The 23,499-nt window shown below is 41.3% G+C and overlaps 1 protein-coding gene across 1 annotated transcript in view; it reads left to right on the top strand.

Moving 5' to 3' along the window:
• Positions 1–23,499, top strand: part of ZC3H7A (zinc finger CCCH-type containing 7A) — a 48,118-nt gene that overhangs the window by 13,393 nt on the left and 11,226 nt on the right. The window contains exons 2-17 of the mRNA XM_030924932.1: positions 2,839–2,940; positions 3,752–3,791; positions 6,167–6,364; positions 8,952–9,110; positions 9,331–9,411; positions 9,505–9,543; positions 10,868–10,901; positions 11,365–11,648; positions 14,886–15,090; positions 16,792–16,856; positions 17,386–17,572; positions 18,349–18,510; positions 20,224–20,420; positions 20,755–20,855; positions 22,001–22,182; positions 22,926–23,002. Of these exons, the coding sequence (XP_030780792.1) occupies positions 2,873–2,940; positions 3,752–3,791; positions 6,167–6,364; positions 8,952–9,110; positions 9,331–9,411; positions 9,505–9,543; positions 10,868–10,901; positions 11,365–11,648; positions 14,886–15,090; positions 16,792–16,856; positions 17,386–17,572; positions 18,349–18,510; positions 20,224–20,420; positions 20,755–20,855; positions 22,001–22,182; positions 22,926–23,002 (2,079 nt within the window). The 5' untranslated portion in view covers positions 2,839–2,872. The remainder of the gene's footprint in view (positions 1–2,838; positions 2,941–3,751; positions 3,792–6,166; positions 6,365–8,951; positions 9,111–9,330; positions 9,412–9,504; positions 9,544–10,867; positions 10,902–11,364; positions 11,649–14,885; positions 15,091–16,791; positions 16,857–17,385; positions 17,573–18,348; positions 18,511–20,223; positions 20,421–20,754; positions 20,856–22,000; positions 22,183–22,925; positions 23,003–23,499) is intronic.

The following is a 23,499-nucleotide window of genomic DNA, read 5'->3' as shown; positions in this document are numbered from 1 at the left end:
GGGACTACAGGTGCATGCCACCATGCCTAGCTAATCTTTATATTTTTTGTTTATTTATTTATTTTGAGACGGAGTTTCTCTCTTGTTGCCCAGGCTGGAGTGCCGTGGCACCATCTCAGCTCACCGCAACCTCCACCTCTCGGGTTCAAGCGATTCTCCTGCCCCAGCCTCCGGAGTAGCTGGGATTACAGGCATGCACCACCACACCTGGCTAATTTTGTATTTTTAGTAGGTTTCTGCATGTTGATCAGGCTGGTCTGGAACTCCTGACCTCAGGTGATCCACCCGCCTCAGTCTCCCAAAGTGCTGGGATTACAGGCATGAACCACCACGCCCCACCAACTTTTTTTTTTTTGTTTGTTTGTTTGTTTTGTTTTGTTTTGTTTTGAGACGGTGTGTCACTCTTGTTGCCCAGTGGAGTGCAATGGTGCGATCTCGGCTCACTGCAACATCCGCCTACCAGGTTCAAGTGATTCTCCTGCCTCAGCCTCCCAAATAACTGGGATTATAGGCACACACCACCATGCCTGGCTAATTTTGTATTTTCAGTAGAGATGGGGTTTCTCCATGTTGGTCAGGCTGGTCTCGAACTCCTGACCTCAGGTGATCTACCCACCTCGGTCTCAAAGTACTGGATTACGGGCGTGAGCCACTGCTCCTGGCCTCTTTTAAAATTTTTTGTAGAGATGGGGGTCTCCCTGTGTTGCCCAGGTTAGTCTTGAACTCCTAGGCTCAAGTGATCTTCCTGCGTTTGCCTCCCAAAGTGCTGGGATTACAGGTGTGAGCTACCATGAGTGGCCTGAGTTAGTTTTAAAAGTCTTTTTCTTTTACAAATAGTGCTTCCTTAAATTATTTTGTACATATAAATTTTTAAAAAACATTTATACATTTTTAAAAAATATATAAATTAAAAAAAAAAACAAAACGCTTCTCGTAAGGACATGGGTGGACATGTCCAAGTAGATAGAAGGGCGGAATGAGCTTCCATGCCCCCTCATCCAGCTGGAACCATTATCCGTATTTTTGGCATTCTTGTTTTATTTCCACCCAGCTACCTGCCTTTTGGCTAAACTGTTTTAAAAGCACATCCCAGAAATAGTGTCATTTTACTCTAATGTCATGGACTTCTTAAACTTCTTATTTTGTAATGTTTCAAACATATACAAGGTCCAGAGACTAGTACGGAAGAATCCCCTGCACTTCTCCCATGGTTATCAGTGTTCTGCTGTTTCCTCCCAACCTCACACCCAGCTCCCCCCGGCCTTTTTTTGTTGCTGGAGTATTTTAAAGCAAGTCCCCTATGTCATATCCTTTCCCATGTAAACACTTCAGTAAAGTACCAACTTTATAGGACAAAAATATTGAGAACTGACAGTGTTTCAAAGAAGAAAGGGATTAGCACCAGTTACCAGCATTTGGAACATTCCAACCCCCATCTCACCCTTATACTTAAAAAAAAAAAAAGAGATTTAAAAATAAAACTGCAAATGCCAAGCAATAATGAAACTAAAAAATTTCAGCAATGTGTTTGAAACATGAGTGGAATTTCCCTTCCTGTCACCTAGGTCCAAATACATGGTTTATGTGTAAGATGTTGTCTTAACTTTAGGTGTCAGTGGTTCTCAACTGTGGCCGATTGTGCTTTCCCCACCCTGACAGTTAACAATATCTGGAGACATTTTTGGTTGTGAGTGGGGTTGGGGTGAGGGGTTACAGGCATAGTGGGTAGAGGCAGAAATACTGCCAACATCCTGCAATCACAAGACAAGTACTTAGCTAGCCCAGAATGCTACCGCTGAGAAACTCGTTTGGGCCACCGGGAGATGATGTTTTCTCTCAGATCTCTTCTCTGTGGCTCTCCTTGAACTTGGGGAACTGCTCAGTGAACATTGATTAGTGGAGGTGGGGCCCAAAAGAATGATACGTGTTGACATTTGCAAGTGTTATATCGAAGGTAACATTTTAATATCCAGAACATTCCAATAGAAGTAACTTTATTTATATCATTATTTTATCTGTTGTATCAACAATAATCATTTTGGAAGTCTGTGGGACAAAATATGTATAAGGTTTAAACTTGGCTTACAAGGAAGTCAGACTCCCTCGGAGGCAAGCGGATGTGAAACCCTTTTATTTCTGGAGAGCTTCCAGAAGCAAAACAAGGCTGGAACTGTTCTAGGGACAGCTTATGCGTGCATGTAGACAGGGGAAAAACAAAACCTGAAGCCAAAGGAGGGAAGAGGAAAGGAAGGGGAGACATGACTTTTTCCTGGAGACTGCTCAGGAGGGGTATATGAAGTCTGTATAGCCATTCAGCCTTAAAGAATGTGAAAACTGGCCAGGCGCCGTGGCTCACACCTATAATCCCACACTTTGGGAGGCCGAGGTAGGTGGATCACTTGAGGTCAGGAGTTCGAGACCAGCTTGACCAACAAGGTGAAATCCTGTCTCTCCTAAAAATACAAAAATTAGTCAGGTGTGGTGGCAGGCGTCTGTAGTTCCAGCCACTCAAGAGGCTAAGACAGGAGAATTGCTTGAACCCAGGAGGCGGAAGTTGCAGTGAGCCGAGATAACGCCACTACACTCCAGCCTGGGCAATGGAGTGAGGCTCCGTCTCAAAAAAAGAATGTGAAAACGGTGTGATTATGGTGTGCTGGACCATAGGGGGCCCACAAAGATGACTCCCATAGGGTCCCTGCTGTCCAGGACCCTGGAGTCAAGTCAGAAATGGACGTGTCCATAGCCGATTGTGTGACAAGGTCTGGATTTATGGGTGTTTTGATTGGAGTCCAGGGGCCCTGGTACCTTATGTGCTTTTTTTGCCTTGTTTCTTTCCAGATTGCTCCTTTAGAAAGTGGATGTGTGGGATAACATGTCCAGTGTGTCCGAGGAGAGAAGAAAAAGGCAGCAGAACATTAAGGAAGGACTGCAGTTCATACAGTAAGAGCTTCAGAGTTCTTGTGTTCTTGCCACGTCTTAATTCTTTGATGTGGATGTATGTTTTGTGGAGGGTAAGAACTCTTTAGTCACGTTTAATAGGTCCAGTTAATTTGGGTTAGAAACTCCATATTCTAGCAATATTTTTTTCTCTCGTCCATTTGAACATTCTTGCATTTGGAAGCAAGTCTTACTGTTGCTGGCTTTTAGGGCTACAATTGTTAGTCTCCCCCAAAATGTTAGACTGAGGAATTTGAATTTGTTCTAAGAAGAGTGCTGCTGAGTGGAAAGTGACTGAAAATGAACATCTGGCGGCACAGAGGGCTTCTGTGATCAGACGTGTCTGTTCAGAAGCTCAGTGTTTAATTGGACTTCTTGAAGCATGTCAGTGATGAGACAGCTGTGGTTTGGATGGACATGTCCAGGCAGAAGGGCCTCTTTGTTCCTTCCTGGGAAGGAGACATTCTCTCTATACTGCAGTAAATTGGATCAAATATTGTTAGTGGTTCTGTACTATTTTTAACCTTTTTTTTGGCATTTGAAGAATTAGGGTTTGTAAAAATAGAAGTAGGTTTGAAAGTAAAGTGTTATACTTAAAAAATACTAAGTAATAGTTTAGGGTTTTTTTTGTTTTATTTTTTGTTTTCGTAACTGTAGTCATCTGTGAAGAATGGTAGTAAAGGAGGAGGAAGTCTTTAAAATATGCCTTGAACTAGTGGCACGCTAATGGAACCACGGATTTAGGATGACTTCTGGCTGAACAAGTCCCAATAAAGAGCTTGATAATTACAATTAATTTGTTTCTTCTTCTTAGGTCGCCGCTGTCATATCCAGGAACACAGGAGCAATATGCGGTAATGACTCCGGGAAGGTCTGCTTGAAAGCTCTGCAAGTGGCTTGTGAACTGTAATTTGTAGCAGGGGTTGGTAAATGATGGCCTTGTGGGCCCAATCTAGCCTGCTGTCCTTTTTTAAATTTTATTTCATTTTTTTGCAAATAAAACTTTATTGGAACACAGCCACACTCATTTGTTTATGTATTATCTGTGGCTGTTTTTGCAACATATGGTAGTTTTGACAGAGACCATATGGCCCATGGAGCCTCAAACATGTACTGTCTGGGCATTTGCAGAAGAAGTTTGCCAATCCTTTCTATATAGGATTTTTTTTTTTTTTTTTTTTTTTTTGCATACTTGCACAGTTGTCCTGTATTTTCTTTCCTCTATTAGTGTGGTTTTGAATTAATTTATCTTTTGACCCCTTGAAAATTATTTCTCATGTCATTGAAAATAAGTGGGACAGAATTTATTGAGAAAGAGTGTGTGGAACATCTTTTTCTGTTAGGAGATGTTCTGACAGCAGCAAAGGGGGACTGGATACCAAGAGGGGAGAACTAATGATCTACTAGTTAGGAACAGGGAGAAAGCCCAGTTCATTGGGACTTTGACTGCAGACTCTTGTCTCTACTAACTGTTGGTTCACCTGTGTTTTTTATCCTCTGAGGGTTTTGAGGCTTCTAAATGTCACTTTCTTGCTGCCTCTCGCCCTCCTCCCCTTTTCTTCTCTCTTATTCCTTCCCTCTCTACAAACAGATTTAGAATAAGAAAGTATTACAGCCAGAAATGAACTGTAACAGTTGTTTCATTTTGCACATGTGGAACTGGGGTTTAAAGATGCTAAGTGGCATGTCATGAGTTACACTGATTGTTAATAGTTGATCTGTCCAGTCTTTTAAATAATTTAATCAGCTTAGACAGGAATTCATAAAATGAGACAAAACAAGTTGAATATTTTTCTGATCTTGTGTTGAAAAAGGGCTTTTAGGCCGGGCGCGGTGGCTCAGGCCTGTAATCCCAGCACTTTGGGAGGCCGAGGCGGGCGGATCACGAGGTCAGGAGATCGAGACCATCCTGGCTAACCCGATGAAACCCTGTCTCTACTAAAAAATACAAAAAACTAGCCGGGTGAGGTGGCGGGCGCCTGTGGTCCCAGCTACTCGGGAGGCTGAGGCAGGAGAATGGCGGGAACCCGGGAGGCGGAGCTTGCAGTGAGCTGAGATCCGGCCACTGCACTCCAGCCTGGGTGACAGAGCGAGACTCCGTCTCAAAAAAAAAAAAAAAAGAAAAGAAAAAGGGCTTTTAAAATACGAAAATATGGCCAGGCGTGGTGGCTCATACCCGTAATCCCAGCACTTTCAGAGGCTGAAGAGGGCGGATCACTTGAGGCCAGGAGTTTGAGACTAGCCTGGGCAACATGGCAAAACCTCATCTCTACTAAAGATACAAAAATTAGCCAAGTGTGGTGGCAGGTGCCTGTAATCCCAGCTACTCAGGAGGCTGAGACACGAGAATCATTTGAACCCAGGAAGTGAAGTTACAGTGAGCTGAGATCGTGCCACTGCACTCCAGCCTGGGTGCCAGAGTGAAACTCAGAACTAAACTAAAGCATGATAGAAATAATGAAGGAAAATGACAAACTTTTGTACATGCTAAAAGAATATATATACTTACTTGATAAGAAAAAAGTTTAACATCCCCCTCCCCCCAATCAGTAAATGACCTGAGCAATTTACAGAAAAAGAAATACAAGGGGTCCATAAAAATGTAGAATAGTTCAATTTCACTGGTAAAGACATGCAGATACAAAGAGGATACCATTGAAAAAAAAAACCATAAAAACACAAAATGATACCATTTTCCACCTAGAAATTGGTAGATTTTACATGTGCATGTGTACCCACACGTGTACACACCCACACACGTGTACACACCCACACACACTACCCAGGTGGGTGGATCATGAGGTCAGGAGTTCGAGACCAGCTTGACCAATATGGAGTGTAAAGAAAACCACTAGAAACATTTTTCATCATGGCCTTTTTGGAAGGCAGTTTGGAAACACTGCTCAAAAGCCTTAAGCTATTCACTCTCTTTGACCTGGGGCTTCCATTTCGTTTCTCTAGTAGGAACAGTATTGGAGATATGAACAAATATTTATAAGGTACTTTTGCTGTTTCTTAATAGTGAGAAATTGAATTTCCCCTTGAAAAAGCAAGCAAGATACAATACCTAGCTGAGATAGCGGTGACTCGGGCATCTCACAATTTCTTAGAGCAGTGCTGCTGTTCTGTCACATTGTTTCCTGGGAAGTTTTAGGTCTAAAAATTAAAAATTACTTATACCGTATCTTGTTTGATAAAAGGCTTCAAGTGGTAACTTTCTCTTTTTTAGGTATATTTGCATGCTCTCGTGAGAAATCTTTTTAATGAAGGAAATGACGTTTATCGGGAACGTGATTGGAACAACTCGATAAGCCAGTACACGGAAGCTTTGAATATAGCTGATTATGCAAAATCTGAAGAAATTTTAATCCCCAAAGAAATAATTGAAAAACTATATATAAATCGTATTGCCTGCTATTCTAATATGGTGAGTTGTAATTTTTAAAGTGATGTTTCTAGAGTGCCAAGAATTTTTTCAATGACAGTACATTAATAAAAAGTCAATTCCTTTTTTTTTTTTTTGAGCCAGAGTCTCTCTCAGTCACCCAGGGTGGAGTGCAGTGGCATGATCTCTGCTCACTGCAGCCTCCACCTCCCGAGTTCAAGCACTTCTCTGCCTCAGCCTCCTGAGTAGCTAGGATTATAGGCGCCCACCACCACGCCCAGCTTATTTTTGTATTTTTAGTAGAGACAGGGGTTCACCATTTTGGCCAGGCTGGTCTTGAACTCCTGACCTTGTGATCCACCCGCCTCGGCCTCCCAAAGTGTTGGGATTACAGGCGTGAGCCACCGCACCAGGCCCAATAAAAAGTCAGTTTCTTAAATTAAGTTTTTAAGAAAGTCGTATTACCTGCTTTTGGAGTGACGTTGAGGCTTTTAAAAGTTAGCTTTGGATTGGCTGGGTGCGGTGGCTCACGCCTGTAATCCCAGCACTTTGGGAGGCCAAGGTGGGTGGATCATGAGGTCAGGAGTTTGAGACCAGCCTGGCCAATATGGTGAAACCCCGTCTCTACTAAAAATACGAAAATTAGCTGGGCACAGTGGCACGTGTCTGTAGTCCCAGCTACTCAGGAGGCTGAGGCAGGAGAATCACTTGAACCCGTGAGGCGGAGGTTGCAGTGAGCCGAGATTGCACCACTGTACTCCAGCCTGGGCGACAGAGCAAGACTCCATCTCAAAAAATAAAATAAAGTAAAATAAAAAATTAGAAATTAGTTTTGGACAGAAGGTTAGGGATTTAAGAGATAATTTGTTTCTTAGTTACTGGTCCTTGACGATTCCCATTTGAGTATGGCTTTTGAGGGTGTGTCTGCTTATAAAAAAGTCATCCTGGGAAGATACAGGTCTTCACAGGTCAGTGTGTCTTTCAGGTATCCGTGTTCACAGTTAACATCTTAGTCAAGATCCAGTTGATCTTATAAAACACTCTTTGTAAAAAACACTCTTACGAGTGTTTTTTGTTTTTAGTCATGAAATAGTAATTAGTCTTCAAAGGAATTCACACTAGCTTTTCACATTTTTAAGCTTAAAAAGCTTTTGAAGTGCTTTTTTTTCCTTTCCTTTTTTTTTTTCCTTTTAAAGCTTTTTTTTTTTTTGAGACATAGTTTCACTCTTGTTGCCCAGGCTGGAGTGCAGTGGCACAATCTCGGCTCATGGTAACCTCCGCCTCCTGGGTTCAAGTGATTCTTCTGCCTCAGCCTCCTGAGTAGCTGAGATTACAGGCATGCACCACCACGCCTGGCTAATTTTGTATTTTTAGTAGAGACGGGGTTTCTCCATGTTAGTCAGGCTGGTCTCGAACTCCTGACCTCAGGTGATCCGCCCGCCTCAGCCTCCCAAAGTGTTGGGATTACAGGCATGAACCACCATGCCCAGCCACCTTTTTAAAATTTTTGAGATGGAGTCTCACTCTGTTGCCCAGGCTGGAATACAGTGGCACAATCTTGGCTTACTCTATCTTCCACCTCCTGGGCTCAGGTAATTTTCCTGCTTCAGCCTCCCAAGTAGCTGGGATTACAGATGCCCACCACCTTGCCTGGCTAATTTTTGTATTTTTAGTAGAGATGGGGTTTCACCATGTTGGCCAGGCCGGTGTCGAACTCCTGACCTCAGGTGATCCACCCACCTCTGCCTCCCAGAGTGCTGAGACTATAGCCGTGAGCCACTGTGCCCAGCCCGAAGTGCTTTTAATTTTCACTGTGGACATTCAGTAAAATATAACCATGAATTTAAGAAAAATATCCAGCTGGGCGCGGTGGCTCGCGCCTGTAATCCCAGCACTCTGGGAGGCCGAGGTGGGTGGATCACGAGGTCAGGAGATAAAGACCATCCTGGCTGATACAGTGAAACCCTGTCTCTACTAAACATACAAAAAATTAGCCAGACATGGTGGTGGGCGCCTGTAGTCCCAGGTACTCGGGAGGCTGAGGCAGGAGAATGGTGGGAGCCCGGGAGGCGGAGCTTGCAGTGAGCCGAGATCCCGCCACTGCACTCCAGCCTGGGTGACAAAGCGAGACTCCGTCTCAAAAAAAAAAAAAAAAAAAAAGGACAAATATCATGTTGTCACCCAGCTCTTTGTTAAAGAGCATTCATTGTTTATTTTGTTTTTAGTAATATATTCCTTGTCAGTTAGCTGTTTGGAGTTACGTTTCTCTTTGACATCTTAATGTGCTCCAGAAAATGGTCACTACAGAGTTGAGAATAGAAGAGGGACACCTGGGGACATCAGTTAGGTCTGGAAAGCTTTATTTCTTGAAGATCTGGGGACTTTCTGGCCAAATATTAGCATTTGTCTGACCTGAATGGTGGGTACATGGGTATTCATGATATTCTTTCTACTTTTGTGTATTTGAAATTTCATCAAATAATTTAAAAAATAAAAGTAATACTGCTAACTTGGAGTTTAGAGGGAGGGTAATAGCAAGGGGTATTAATTTGTTTTCATTCCAGGAAGTCTTCAGTGCAAGAAATGAATTGTTTGATTGCTGACTTTATTCTTTGGTCTTACACACCAGGGTTTCCATGATAAAGTTTTGGAGGACTGCAATATAGTCCTCAGTTTTAATGCCAGTAACTGCAAAGCTCTGTATCGGAAATCTAAGGCTTTAAGTGATTTAGGAAGATATAAAAAGGCCTATGATGCTGTAGCAAAGTGCTCCTTAGCAGTGCCTCAGGTATGAAATTTATAGTTTTTTTGTTTACATCATAACCATTTACGTCATAATAAATGGCATTTAAAGAGTTATATTTTCCAGGCATCCATCAACCTGCTTCAGTTGGGTATAATTGCTAATGAAGCAGGTGTCTTGATGGGAAACTTCACTGTTTTGTCTATTCTTCTTGACAGTTAGGAAATATAACCCTTTGTGAATTATATATACTTATTTTTTTCAGGATGAGCATGTAATAAAACTAACTCAAGAACTAGCTCAGAAATTGGGATTTAAAATAAGAAAAGCATATGTCAGAGCTGAGGTAAGCTGGAGTTCTCTCCATAAGGTATTTTCATTTTGTTTTATAACTTGGAGTCAGTTCTGTTTTTAAATTAGTGTCTTTATTTTATTTCAGCTCTCATTAAAATCAGTTCCTGGGGATGGGGCTACCAAGGTAAAGTTATTTTTTCTGTCAAAATTATAATTTGTTTTTTAAAGGGAAGGATGGGAGCAGTTCTGCTTTTAGTATTTTTGGCGTGTGTTTATTTTGGGAACCTTTTTAATTCTTCAAACACATAATTGGCCATAGCTTCCTGTCACTTTATTTATTTATTTCTTTGAGACAGAGTCTTGCTCTGTTGCCTAGGCTGGAGTGCAGTGTCCTGATCTTGGCTCACTGCAACATCCACCTCCTTGGGCTCAAGTGATCCTCCCACCTCAGCTTCCCGAGTAGCTGGGACCACAGGCACATACCACCATGCCTGGCAAATTTTTGTATTTTTTGTAGCGATGGGGTTTCACCATGTTGCCCAGGCTGGCCTCAAACTCCTGAGCTCAAGTATTCCTCCTGCCTTGGCCTCCCAAGATGCTGGGATTACAGGTGTGAGCCACCTCTTCTGGCCACTTGCAGTCACTTTACAAAAGAACATCTCCAACTCGAGTAATATATTTTAGCTGTAACCAGCATTTCCTGAATGCTCCAGTGGGGCATTTTATAGGATGTTAATAGATGTTAGGTTTCCGTGCGATAAGAGTGGTTCAGGGCCAAATACTAGTTTTGGGCGTCATTTGTGATAAAATTAACAAAGGTTTCTGTGGGTTTTTGTTTTTGTTTCTCTTTTGTTTTTCATTTTAAAGTAAGTCTTCTATGGGGCTATTAGGATGCTAATGGCTATTGTGAGTTGGGCAGTGAATGGTGGCCAAATTAGTCACTGGTATTCTGCTGAATAGCCTTTGAGAAATGCTGGTCCACAAGAAATAAGTGGCAGCACTGCTAGACCAGCACCTCACCTAACACCACGTGTATGCAGGTTTGTGTGTTCCATTCATTTCTTGGATCTTAATTGGGAGTTGAATTTCTGTGGACACCTGGGTGAGTTTTTTTCTTTTTCTTTTTCTTTTTTTTTTTTTTTTTTTTTTCCGAGACAGAGTCTTGCTCTGTCACCTAGGCTGGAGTGCAGTGGCGCTATCTCGGCTCACTGCAGCCTCTAACTCCCGGGTTCAAGCAGTTCTCCTGCCTCAGCCTCCTGAGTAGCTGGGGTTACAGACACCCACCACCACGCCTGGCTAATTTTTGTAATTTTAGTAGAGACGGGGTTTCACCATGTTGGCCAGGCTGGTCTCAAACTCCTGACCTCGTGATCTGCCTGTGTGGGCCTCCTCAGGTGCTGGGATTCCAGGCGTGAGCCACTGTGCCTGGCTTAGGGTGAGTTTTACCAATTGTTTTATGCCTTAGAGTCCTGAAAATATTATGACCTATTGTTTCGTTTAATTTCTAGACTTTGAACCATTCTGTGGAAGATATTGAGCCAGGTATGTTTTCACATATCATCTTAACAATTTGAAGAGTGCTAGCTTTGTACCTGATGTCTTTGTGTGTGATGTATTGTTGTCAAGTAATATTGCTGTGTGGTTATATTCATATTAATGTATTAATATTAAAGTGAGAATGATTTCTAATGCTCCCTTTATGCCTTTGGATGTGCCAGTGAGTGACTGATAAGCGTTGGATGTTAGTAAGCAATCAGTGACACCCCCGGTGGCCTTGCTGCTATCTGACAGCTGTGCCCAAAAAGAGGTACAGGCATTTTGTGAAAGAAGGATAAGTTTTCACAAGTGACTGTATCTATTTGGAATTGCTTTAGTATACTGTCAGTTTTATTATTTTTATAATTGCCTTCATATTTTCATCTTCATATCTCTATTATTGGGGATTAATGCTATTATTATGTAAGTACAATGAAAGTGACTGAGTACATTTCCATCTGTGTTACAGATTTATTAACTCCAAGGCAAGAAGCAGTTCCTGTTGTCTCTTTACCCGCACCCAGTTTTTCTCATGAAGTTGGAAGTGAGCTGGCCTCAGTTCCTGTTATGCCCTTAACTTCTATTCTGCCACTGCAAGTGGAAGAGAGCACTCTGCCATCTGCAGTGCTGGCAAATGGAGGAAAGATGCCCTTCACTATGCCGGAAGCTTTTCTAGATGATGGAGATATGGTCCTTGGAGATGAACTAGATGACCTCCTTGATTCTGCACCTGAAACTAATGAAACTGTTATGGTAAGTTTCAGTGTTACTCAAGTTTCTTCCGAAGACAGGGTTAACTTTTTTAAAATTGTAATATGACTTAATAGACTTTTTCAGTATTGCATATAGGCTGAATTTGGGATTTGTTTTAACCTTGAAAGTTACTTTTATTCTTGTCTAATGGAACTGGTTAATTTGATCATTTTGAAATAAAAGAAACAATGCTATCTAGTAATTAGCCAATTTTTTTCCAATTCATATTGGGATTACATATTATAGAAAGGGCAAATAAAACATTCTGATAAAAAATAGGCATTTAGTATTTAAGAAAAAATGAATTATATAGATTAAGGACTTCTTATTCTTTTTATTTATTTATTTATTTTTTTGAGACGGAGTCTCACTCTGTTGCCCAGGCTGGAGTGCAGTGGTGCGATCTCGCCTCACTGCAAGCTCTACCTCCTGGGTTCACACCATTCTTCTGCCTCAGCTTCCTGAGTAGCTGGGACTACAGGCGCCCGCTACCTCGCCCGGCTAATTTTTTTGTATTTTTAGTAGAGATGGGGTTTCACCATGTTAGCCAGAATGGTCTTGATATCCTGACCTCGTGATCCACCTGCCTCAGGCTCCCAAAGTGCTGGGATTACAGGTGTGAGCCACCGCGCCTGGCCTCAGGACTTCTTATTCTTAAAGATAATACTCTAGCAACCACATATTTTAAAGCAGGGTTTAGCCAACTATAGCCTACAGGCTCAATCTGGCCTATTACCTGTTTTTGTGTGGCTTGCAAACTAAGAATATTTTTTACAATTCTTAAATGGTTGAGAGAAGAACAAAAAAAGAGAATAATATTTTGTGGCATGTGGAAATTATTTGAAACTAGCCTGGGTAACCATAGCAAGGCCACGTCTCTACAAAAAATTAAAAACAGCCTGGCATGGTGGTGCGTGCCTGTGGTCCCACTGCTTGGAAGGCTGAGAGGAGAGGATCACTTGAGCCCAGGAGGTTGAGGCTGCAATGAGCACTGATTGTGCCATGCACTCTAGCCTGGGCAACACAGTGAGACCCTGTCTCAGTCAATCAATAAAATTACATGACATTCTAATTTCAGGGTCCATAAGTAAAGTTTTACTGTAACACATCAGTGACTACTCATTTTATGTGCTGTCTGTGGCTGCTTTTGCACTGCAACAGCATAGTTGAGTCCTTGCAACAGGGACCATGTGGCCTACAGAGCCTAAAATACTTAGTATCCATCCCTGTATAAAAAGACTTTTTTGCTGGGTGCAGTGGTGCACGCCTGTAATCACAGCACTTTGGGAGGCTGAGGTGGGCAGATCACCAGGAGTTTGAGACCAGCTTGGCCAACATGGCAAAAGTCTACCTCTATCAAAAATTACAGAAATTAGCTGGGCATGGTGGTGCACATCTGTAATCCCAGCTACTTGGGTGGTTGAAGCAAGAGAATCACTTGAGCCCGGGAGGCGGAGGTTGCAGTGAGCCAAGATTGCACCACTGCACTCCACCCTGGGTGACAGAGCAAGACTCTGTCTCAAAAAAAAAAAAAAAGAGACTTTTCTGACCCCTTCTATAAAGTATAATAAATTAGTAGCAGCAGTGGTAGGATGATAGTGATGAGAGGGAGAAATTCCAAGCTGGTTTCCAGGGCTGGTGAAATAGATGGTGTCAGTGTGCAAAAGGCTGACAGAGCTGGGTTTGTTTCTTACCAGCTCTGCAGTACTGGGCAAGTTACTTCACCATTAGTACATCATTTCCCTCATCTGTATGATGGTTATCACAGTAGGATGTATCTGAGAGAGCTGTTTTAAGAACCACGTAGATAACATATGATACCATAACATAAGGTGCATGGAAGCTGTCAGTGAGTTGCAGCTTTGATGGGGCCTGGGGAAGTTAGAGTTGTATGTTCTTGTCCAATTGTAACTTCACACCTCCAGAGAGGTTGTCCCAATCTTCATGGGCTTCTCCAGCTCCCGTCTCTGGATCACCTGTCCTCCTGCTGCACCACATATATCCCACAGTTCCTCTTTAATGATGCAATTTTTTTTTTTTTTTTTTTTTTTTTTGAGATGGAGTCTCACTCTGTCGCTCAGGCTGGAGTGCGGTGGCGCGATCTTGGCTTACTGCAACCTCCACCTCCCAGGTTCAAGCAATTACCTGCCTCAGCCTCCCGAGCAGCTGAGATTACAGGCGCCCGCTACCACGCCTGGCTAATTTTTTGTGTATTTTTAGTAGAGATGGGGTTTCACCATCTTGGCCAGGTTGGTCTTGAACTCCTGACCTCGTGATCCACCCACCTCGGCCTCCCAAAGTGCTGGGATTACAGGTGTGAGCCATCATGCCTAGCCTCATATGATGCAAATTCTTATGAGCCCTATAGTCAGGTAAGGGTAGGGAAGCATAGGGAAGTTTTGCAGATGAAACATGAATGTAACATTTGAATTAAAATGTTAGACATCTGGCCAGGTGCAATGGCTCATGCCTGTAATCCCAGCACTTTGGGAGTCCTGGGGTGGGTGAATCACTTGAGGTCAGGAGTTCGAGACCAGCCTGGCCAACATGGCGAAACCCCGTCTCTACTAAAAATACAAAAATTAGCCAGGCGTGGTGGCACACACCTGTAATCCCAGCTTCACAGGAGGCTGAGGCAGGAGAATCGCTTGAACTGGGAAGGTGGAGGTTGCAGTGAGTCGAGGTTGTGCCACTGTACTCCAGCCTGGGTGACAGAGTGAGCCTGTGTCTCAAAAAAAAAAGTTAGACATCCCACCTTGATTATTTTTAAAAATTGTTATTGAAAAGAAGTTCTTTAGCTAAAATAGTTTTAAACGAATCTTGATACTGATTTAAACTTTGTTTTTCTTGGAGATGGAGTCTTGCTCTGTTGCGCAGGCTGTAGTGCAGTTGTGCAATCTTGGCTCACTGCAAGCTCCACCTCCTGGGTTCAAACAATTCTCCTGCCTCAGCCTCCCAAGTAGCTGGGACTACAGGCACACGCTGCCATGCACAGCCAACTTTTTGTATTTCAGTAGAGATGGGGTTTCACCGTGTTGCCCAGGCTGGTCTCGAACTCCTGAGCTCACGCAATCTGCCTGCCTTGGCTTCCCAAAGTGTTAGGATTACAGGCCACCGTGCCTGGCCGAAACATGATCTCCCAGTGTAATAATGTTTTTATTTGCTGGTGTTGAAAGTAGTTCAGCCAAACCCATGACAGCTTCATGAATTTTAATCACATCTTTTTTTCTTCCACAGCCGTCAGCTTTAGTCAGAGGACCCCTTCAGACTGCCAGTGTCTCTCCTAGCATGCCCTTTTCGGCATCTCTGTTAGGAACCTTACCCATTGGTGCGAGGTATGCTCCTCCACCCTCCTTCTCAGAATTTTATCCACCTTTGACTTCATCCTTAGAAGATTTTTGTTCTTCTTTAAATTCGTTTTCAATGAGTGAATCCAAACGAGGTAAGAACCAAATGTAAATTGTAAACAATTGCAGTTAATTTTCTCAAAATGAAAATGTTTGTTTGGCCATTATTTAACTGACTCTAGGTAGCAGACACGTGAATTATTTTCATTGTAGCTAAAAATAGAAAGACTAAGCCTTCAGTTTTGAATTTACCTTGACTTAGCTGTGCCATTCTGGAGACCCAGGAGCAAAGGCATGAGAAGAGAAATGTGTGTGGCACTGGTGTTTCTGTAGGATAGTTTGTTAAGCTGGGAGTGTATTGTTTTGGGGGTGAAATGACTCTTAGTGTATTCTCCCATAACGGTGTATCACATCTTAAAGGGTCTTAGAGACAGGCTATGCCATTAAATTCTGATCTAGGGACACACTAATTTAAGATCAGTATTTAGAATGATAGCAGTTAGATGTGTCTATTTTAGGTTTCATCTGTGGAGCTCAGCAAACCGTGGCTGCTGCTTTAACTTTCCAGGAGATTGCTGAGTTTGGGGTCTGACTCCTGTTTCTGTCATCCTAGGTTTAACATATATACTTCAATCACTAGAAAAATATTTTTTTGAAGGCATTGTTACATGGCTAAAAGGGCAAAAATCTTACATAATTGACTTAAAGATTTACAATGGAAGAAATTAAAATATATGGGAGACAGAAGGGCAGAGAGAAAATAATTGAGTGCTAGACTAAGAAAAAGAAAGCAGGCCGGACGCGGTGGCTCACACCTGTAATCCCAGCACTTTGGGAGGCCGAGGCAGGAGGATCACTTGAGCTCAGGGGTTTGAGACCAGCCTGAGGAGTTTGAGACCAGTCTGGGCAACATGGTGAAACCCTGTCTATACAAAAAATATACGAATTAGCTGGGTGTGGTATGTGCCGGTGATCCCAGTTACTCGGGAGGTGGAGGTGGGAGGATTCCTCGAGCCCAGGAGGTTGAGGCTACAGTGAGCCAAGATCACACCCCTGCATTCCAGCATGGGTGACAGAATGCGACCCTGTCAAAAAAAAAACAAAAAACAAAAAACAAGAGAAAGTAATTGAAAACCTCACTGATTTTTTTTTTTTTTTTTAATGTTATGGTCAGTTCCTGCTTCATTTTTTTTGAGACAGTCTCATTCTGTTGCCCAGGCTGGAGTGCAGTGGTGAGATCTTGGCTCACTGCAACCTCTGCCTCTTGGGTTTGAGCGATTCTCCTGCCTCAGCCTCCTGAGTAGCTAGGATTACAGGTGCCTGCCATCACACCTGGCAATTTTTTTTTGTATTTTCAGTAGAGAAGGGGTTTCACCATGTTGGCCAGGCTGGTCTCAAACTCCTGACCTCCTGTGATCTGCCCAGTTTGGCCTCCTAAAGTGCTGGGATTGCCAGATGTGAGCCACTGCACCCGGCCCCATATTTTCAAAAGGTTCCCATTTTTGAATATAAAGAATTTTCTTGGTGTTTTTAGTAGTTGTAGTTGGTGGGCCCTGCCTTAGCTTATTTCTCTGAAAATAGGTTTTTATTTAAATTTGTTTGACTATGCCCTTGGTTTCTAGAGGAAAGCAAAGACTCTAGAGCCCTCTTTGGGTGTCAACACTGAGCAAGAAAATTTCTAGAAATTGGGATGGGAGAATAGAGTGGGAGGCCATAGCCAGTAAGCTACTAAGCCCTGATGTTCTTATTACATGATCAGAATGAAAAGGTCTGTTGAAGTTTTTTTATTATTTTAGATCTGTCCACCTCAACTTCTAGAGAGGGAACACCGCTTAACAACAGTAATTCTTCCCTTTTACTTGTAAGTGCCACTTCCTCTTTTGTAAATACATCGCTTGAATTGAAAATAGTTACTTAAGTAACTGAGTTATTTGGATGAACATGACAGTCTCCCTTAAATTTTGTGTGTGCTGTAGGAAATTATGTTAAAGTAAGACTTCTGGAACATCTAGTAATAATGGCTCTATGTTTAAGACTTGATCTGTCATAGCAAATTAATCAGTATTGCAGACAGTGTAAGAGGCTTTAGTACAGCATAAACAAATCAAGGAAATATAAGATCAGGGCATGTAAAGCGTGTGTACTTTTGCAGTAGAACTTATTATAATATGGAGGATCAAAAAAGTGGGGGGGTGCCTAGAAACCAAAAGAGAGAAAAATGTAGAAAGAGACAGTTTTTAAGATAGAAGAGCATTAAGGATGGAGTAGTACTGACCTCAGTTTATGAAGATTATCTTATTTTTCAGATGCATTCAGTTCCTTTCTTCAGTGATAATGCAATATTTGTTGGCTGTTTTTTTTTTTTTTTTTTCTTCTTATTTTTCTTGCAGATGAATGGACCAGGTAGTTTGTTTGCCTCGGAGAATTTCCTGGGAATTTCAAGTCAGCCTAGAAATGACTTCGGAAACTTTTTTGGAAGTGCAGTTACCAAACCATCTTCATCAGTGACTCCAAGACATCCCCTTGAAGGAACCCATGAATTGAGACAAGCTTGCCAGATCTGTTTTGTAAAATCAGGTCAGGACCAAACAAACACTCAGAGAGTATTAAACTACTTGTTTGTAACCTTGAAAGTTGTTAGGAATTTGTAAATACATGTGAACAACGTCAGTTATTATGGTTCTTCAATCCCCATTTTGAATTCTTCCTAAACAAGTAGCAGTTACTGACTGAGTGCCTTTGGAGGGTAATAGGATAAATCTCTGCTTTTACTTGATGTGATTTTATTTATAGAATCGTGTAGAATAGAATATTTACCTAGTTTTGGAAGCTTATTAAAATTTTAATGAAACTCATGTTCTCAGTATATGCTTTAGAAGTTGATTATTTTCAAATAGAGCAAGGACTAGAAAACAGCATTATAAGACCAGTATATAATACAGTGTATATGAAAATTAAATACTTTGATAGATTGTTTCATATCTTTACCTTAAATCAAGTGACATAAACAGTTTATTCTGATCTGGAGTCAACTTCATTTTCTTTCTTAGTTTAACAGTGTTCTTTACTTTTATAAGCCGTCAAAATTCCTCTCCAGATTATTTCCCTAAGGTTAAGTAAGGGTATTTTTTTTTGGCAGGAGTGGAGTTGAATAGAACATTGTGTTATCTGATAAAATATAAAAGGCAAAAATCTACCTTAGTAGCCTACTTACATTTTAGGGTTGTGGAATTGGGATTTCTGTGGGAATTTAATAATTGATGTTCATCTGTTTATGTCAGCTTGTAAATTTACTTGTAAAATGAAATGATATTTTTTGTGCATATGAACAATCCTCTTTACATCTTTTTCAGGCCCTAAGTTAATGGATTTCACTTACCATGCTAATATAGATCATAAGTGTAAGAAAGATATTTTAATCGGTAGGATAAAGAATGTTGAAGATAAATCATGGAAAAAAATACGTCCAAGACCAACAAAAACAAATTATGAAGGACCATATTATATATGTAAAGGTATATACTGTAATTACTTAATTAGTATACATTACATAAGTGGTGAACTACAGTCATGCTTAGCTTAATGACAGGGATACATTCTGAGAAATGTATTTGTGTAAGGTTTACTTACACAAACCTCAACGGTGTAGCCAACAACGCACCTAGCCTATCCATGACATAGTCAACGGCTCCTAAGCTACAGACTTGTACAGCATGTTACTGTAATGAATACTGAGGCTACTGTAACGCAACAGTATCTGTGTATCTAGACATAGAAAAGGTACAGAAAAAACGCGGTGTTAATCTTATGGGACCACCATTATATATACAGTCTGTAGTTGACTGAAATGTCAGTATGTGGTATAGGACTGTGCTTGCTACATTTATTATAATATCTATTAATACATAATTTATTCCATTATGTTATTATAATGGTGTTGACTGTTATAAAAAATGTTTAGAGTTAATAGCAAGTTCCTTGGATTGAGATGTTAATATGTTTTATATTATTTTTTACTGTTGTTTTTAACTTTTTCTTTTTTGAGACAGTCTCACTCTGTCATCCAGGCTGGAGTGCAGTGGCGCAATATCGACTCACTGCAACCTCTGCCTTCTGGGTTCAAGCAGTTCTCCTGCCTCAGCCCTCCCGAGTAGCTGGGATTACAGGCATCCGCCGATACACCTGGCTAATTTTTGTATTTTTAGTAGAGACAGGGTTTCGCTATGTTGCCTAGGCTGGTTTCGAATTCCTGGCCTCAAGTTATCTGCCCACCTGGGCTTCCCAGAGTGTTAGGATTACAGGCGTCAGCCACTGTACTGGCCAAGGTTTTATTTATTTATTTCTTAATTTTTTGTGACAGAGTCTCGCTGTCTTCCAGGCTGTCGTGCACAGGTGCAATCTCGGCTCCCTGCAACCTCTGCTTCCCAGGTTCAAGCAATTTTCTCATGACTCAGCTACCGAATAGCTGGAATTACAGGCGTGTGCCACCCAGCCCCACTAATTTTTGTATTTTTTAGTAGAGATGGGTTTTATCATGTTGGTTAGGCTCGTTTTGAAGTCCTGGCCTCAAATGATCTGCCTGCCTCGGCCTCCCAAAATGTTGGGATTACAGGTGTGAGCCACTATACCTGGCCTATGACCAGGTTTTAAACAGAAGACTGTCTCAAACCTTAAGTTCTCTCTAAACAGAATGAAAACACTGAGCCAAGGCTTTGAAAAGTGTTTAAGATGCTTTTGAGAGAACTTGGTATTTTCATGATTGTCAGACAAGTTTGTGTGAGTGAGCTTAGAATGTCCCTAAATGATTTTTTTTTTTAACTGAGGTGTATTCCATGAGAGTATCAAGGCTCTTCTCACAGTCTGTAATAAAAATAATTAAGGCTTGTGGTACTTCTCTTTTTTAGAGTTGATATCATCCATCCCCTGATAATAATATGCATATCATTGTTTGAGACTGTCCATGAATTGTTATACAAGTTCAAATGATGCCCTAAATGTTACTTATATTCATTGGCTTTAAGGAAACAATTAACATCATTTTTTTGTTTGTTTGTTTTGACACTGGGACTTGCTCTGTTGCCCAGGCTGGAGTGCAGTGGCAAGATCATTGCTTACCGCAGCCTCGAACTCCTGGGCTCAAGGGATCCTCCCACCTCAGCCTCCCAAGTAGCTGGGAGTATAGGCCAATTACCATGTTTTCATTGTCTTTCCATTCCCTGTTTTTCTAGATGTTGCTGCTGAGGAGGAATGTAGATATTCAGGCCACTGCACGTTTGCTTATTGCCAAGAGGAGATAGATGTGTGGACACTGGAGCGGAAAGGGGCATTCAGCCGCGAGGCTTTCTTTGGCGGCAATGGAAAGATTAACCTTACTGTGTTCAAACTTCTCCAGGAGCATCTTGGAGAATTTATATTCCTTTGTGAGGTGCGTTCTCCAAAACTTATTTTCACTGTAAAGTTGAATTTGCAAGCCCAGTGGTATTGTCCTGCCATGTGATAAAACATTCACTCAGTAAATGAATAAATATTCACTTATTTATATGATAAATAATATCTCATGTGTGAATAAAATATTTCTCTGGTCCTGCCATGTGATAAAACATTCATTCAGTAAATGATAGCTACTATTGTTACCAAAAAGAATATTAAACCTTCATATTAAGTATTACTTTTGTAATGACATTGAAACTAGGACAATATTCTGGGTACAAAATTTATATTTTGTATTTTTTTTGATAATCTTTCTCTCTCTATTCCAGAAATGTTTTGATCATAAGCCTAGAATGATAAGTAAAAGAAATAAAGATAATTCTACTGCTTGTTCTCACCCGGTTACAAAGCATGAGTTTGAAGACAATAAGTATGTTGATAGTTTCTAATTTCTGTAATGACAAAATAGATTCTTTTTCTGGATCTAAATAAAAACTAGTAATAGTGTCTGTCCAGGCATTGCTCTTTCATCATTTGTTGTTACTCTGAAGAACAATGACGAAATTTTAAAATGTCTTTTAGTATATTTGGCTGGGAAGTGAATAATTAACTAAATATATTATGTAAAACAGAAAAGCATTATTGATGTATAGTTTCTCATGACATGGATTTAGGTATTTTATGGCTTAAAATATAAGCACCCCCCCAATTAATTCAACAATTGCATATAGTGATTTGGTTTTTTTGTTTGTTCTTTTTGAGAGAGAGTCTTGCTCTGTCACCGAGGCTGAAGTGCAGTGGCATGATCTTGGCTCACAGCAAGTTCTGCCTCCCAGATTCAAGAGATTCTCTTGCCTCAGCCTCTCAAGCAGCTGGGATTATAGACACCCACCACCAGGCCTGGCTAAGTTTTTGTATTTTTTTTTTTGAGATGAAGTCTTGTTCTGTTTCTAAGGCTGGAGTGCAGTGGCGCGATCTCAGCTCACTGCAACCTCCGCCTCCCGGGTTCAAGCGATTCTCCTGCCTCAGCCTCTCCAGTAGCTGGAATTACAGGTGCATGCCACCACACCTGGCTAATTTTTGCATTTTTAGTAGAGACAGGGTTTTACCATGTTGGCCGGGCTGGTCTCGAACTCCTGACCTCAAGTTATCCACCCGTTTTGGCCTCCCAAAGTGCTGGGATTACAGGTGTGAGCCACTGTGCCCGGCCCCCATGATTTTTTTTTTTTTTTTTCTGATAAAAATTTAAAATGTGGGGCCAGGTACAGTGGCTTACGCTTTTAATCCCAGCACTTGGGAGGCCGAGGCGGGCAGATCACAAGGTAAGGAGATCGAGACCATCCTAGCTAACACGGTAAAACCCCATCTCTACTAAAAATACAAAAAATTAGCCGGGCATGGTGGCGGGTGCCTGTAGTCCATGCCACTGCACTCCAGCCTGGGCGACAGAGCAAGACTCTGCCTCGAAAAAAAAAAAAAAAAATTTTTTTAAATGTATTGTCAGTGTAGAACTTATATATATATTTGAAAAATCTGTGGCAGAACAATATTAAAATGTCACTGTTTTCATCTTAGGTGCCTTGTCCACATTTTGCGAGAGACAACAGTAAAATACTCCAAAATACGTTCTTTTCATGGTCAGTGTCAGCTTGATTTATGTCGACATGAGGTTCGATATGGCTGTTTAAGGGAAGATGAGTGCTTTTATGCCCATAGTCTTGTGGAACTGAAAGTATGGATAATGCAAAATGAAACAGGTAGGTTTGTGTGTGACTGAGAAGTATGTCTCCTCAAAAGCAGACAGGGTTTAACAAAACAGTAATTTGGGCCTGGCGTGGTGGCTCATGACTTTAATCCCACTACTTTGGGAGGCTGAGGCAGATGGATCACTTGAGGCCAGGAGTTCAAGACCAGCCTGACCAGTACTGTAAAATCCCCATCTCTACAAAAAATACAAAAATTAATCAGGTGTGGTGGCGGGCGCCTGTAATCCCAGCTACCTGGGAGGCTGAGGCATGAGAACTGCTTGAACCTGGGAGGCAGAGGTTGCAGTAGGCCAAGATCATGCTACTACACCCCAGCCTGGGTGATAAAGTGAGACTGTCTCCAAAAAAAAAAAAAAAAAAAAGAAAGGAATTTGGAAATTTGGAGACCTACCCTTCTCCATCAACCAGATGTGGCGACACTATTGATTTTGTCCTGAGCTTTAAACTTTTGATTTTTAGAGTTGCCTATTTTGAGTGTGTTTTCATGTCATTAATTACTGATACGAGTTGATACATGCAGTTGTTGGGAGGAAAGATTCTTCAGGAGGCACAAAGAGCTGTATTTGTGTATATTCCATTTCCAAAAAGAGTAACGTGGTATTCATCCTTGCTGATGGATTAGGATGTATGAGAATAGTTTGGAAGCTGAAGGTTCTCCACGTCTAACTGCACCCAGATTGGTGGGCTGTTGCTCTTATAGATATAATTTAAAGGAAGGCTTGTACATTCCCCAGGTATCTCACATGATGCTATTGCTCAAGAATCTAAACGATATTGGCAGAATTTGGAAGCAAATGTACCTGGAGCACAGGTATTTTTCTCTTGTGTACTTTCTGCATTTGGTGTCCTTTTTGGAATTGCCTAATAGATGTTGGTTGTTGGTGGATGCAGTTAACACTTACAGTCCAGTTACTTTCTTAATGTTCATTCAGGTGAGTCATTCTTATGAGAAAAAACAATTTGCATTTTAGTTGATTATCATAAAAAAATTATGCATCCCACAATGCCTGCCAAGAGTGGAGGACACTGTTTTCTTATTTAGTTTAATTGACAAAACACCTGGAGTTCTGGGCTTTATGGATTCTTGGAGTAAGGCAGGGGTAGATTATAATTTAGCTTTCCACCTGGCATCTCTCGTTTTTCCATTGCTCTCCCCTCAACACCCCTGACCCAAATACAACAATTCTAGTCATCAATTTCAAAGATGAGTTTCATAAATTAAAGTTTGGCATTTATAATCTACTTTTACAATATTCTCTTACATTTGGGGGAAGAATTGGAGATTTAGTTATCAGATATAATGGTCAA

Source organism: Rhinopithecus roxellana, chromosome 20 (genome assembly GCF_007565055.1).
Source record: "Rhinopithecus roxellana isolate Shanxi Qingling chromosome 20, ASM756505v1, whole genome shotgun sequence".
In the NCBI taxonomy this organism is placed as follows: domain Eukaryota; kingdom Metazoa; phylum Chordata; class Mammalia; order Primates; family Cercopithecidae; genus Rhinopithecus; species Rhinopithecus roxellana.
The sequence above is the reverse complement of the archived record's forward strand: the minus strand, read 5'-3'. Positions and strand labels throughout refer to the sequence as shown.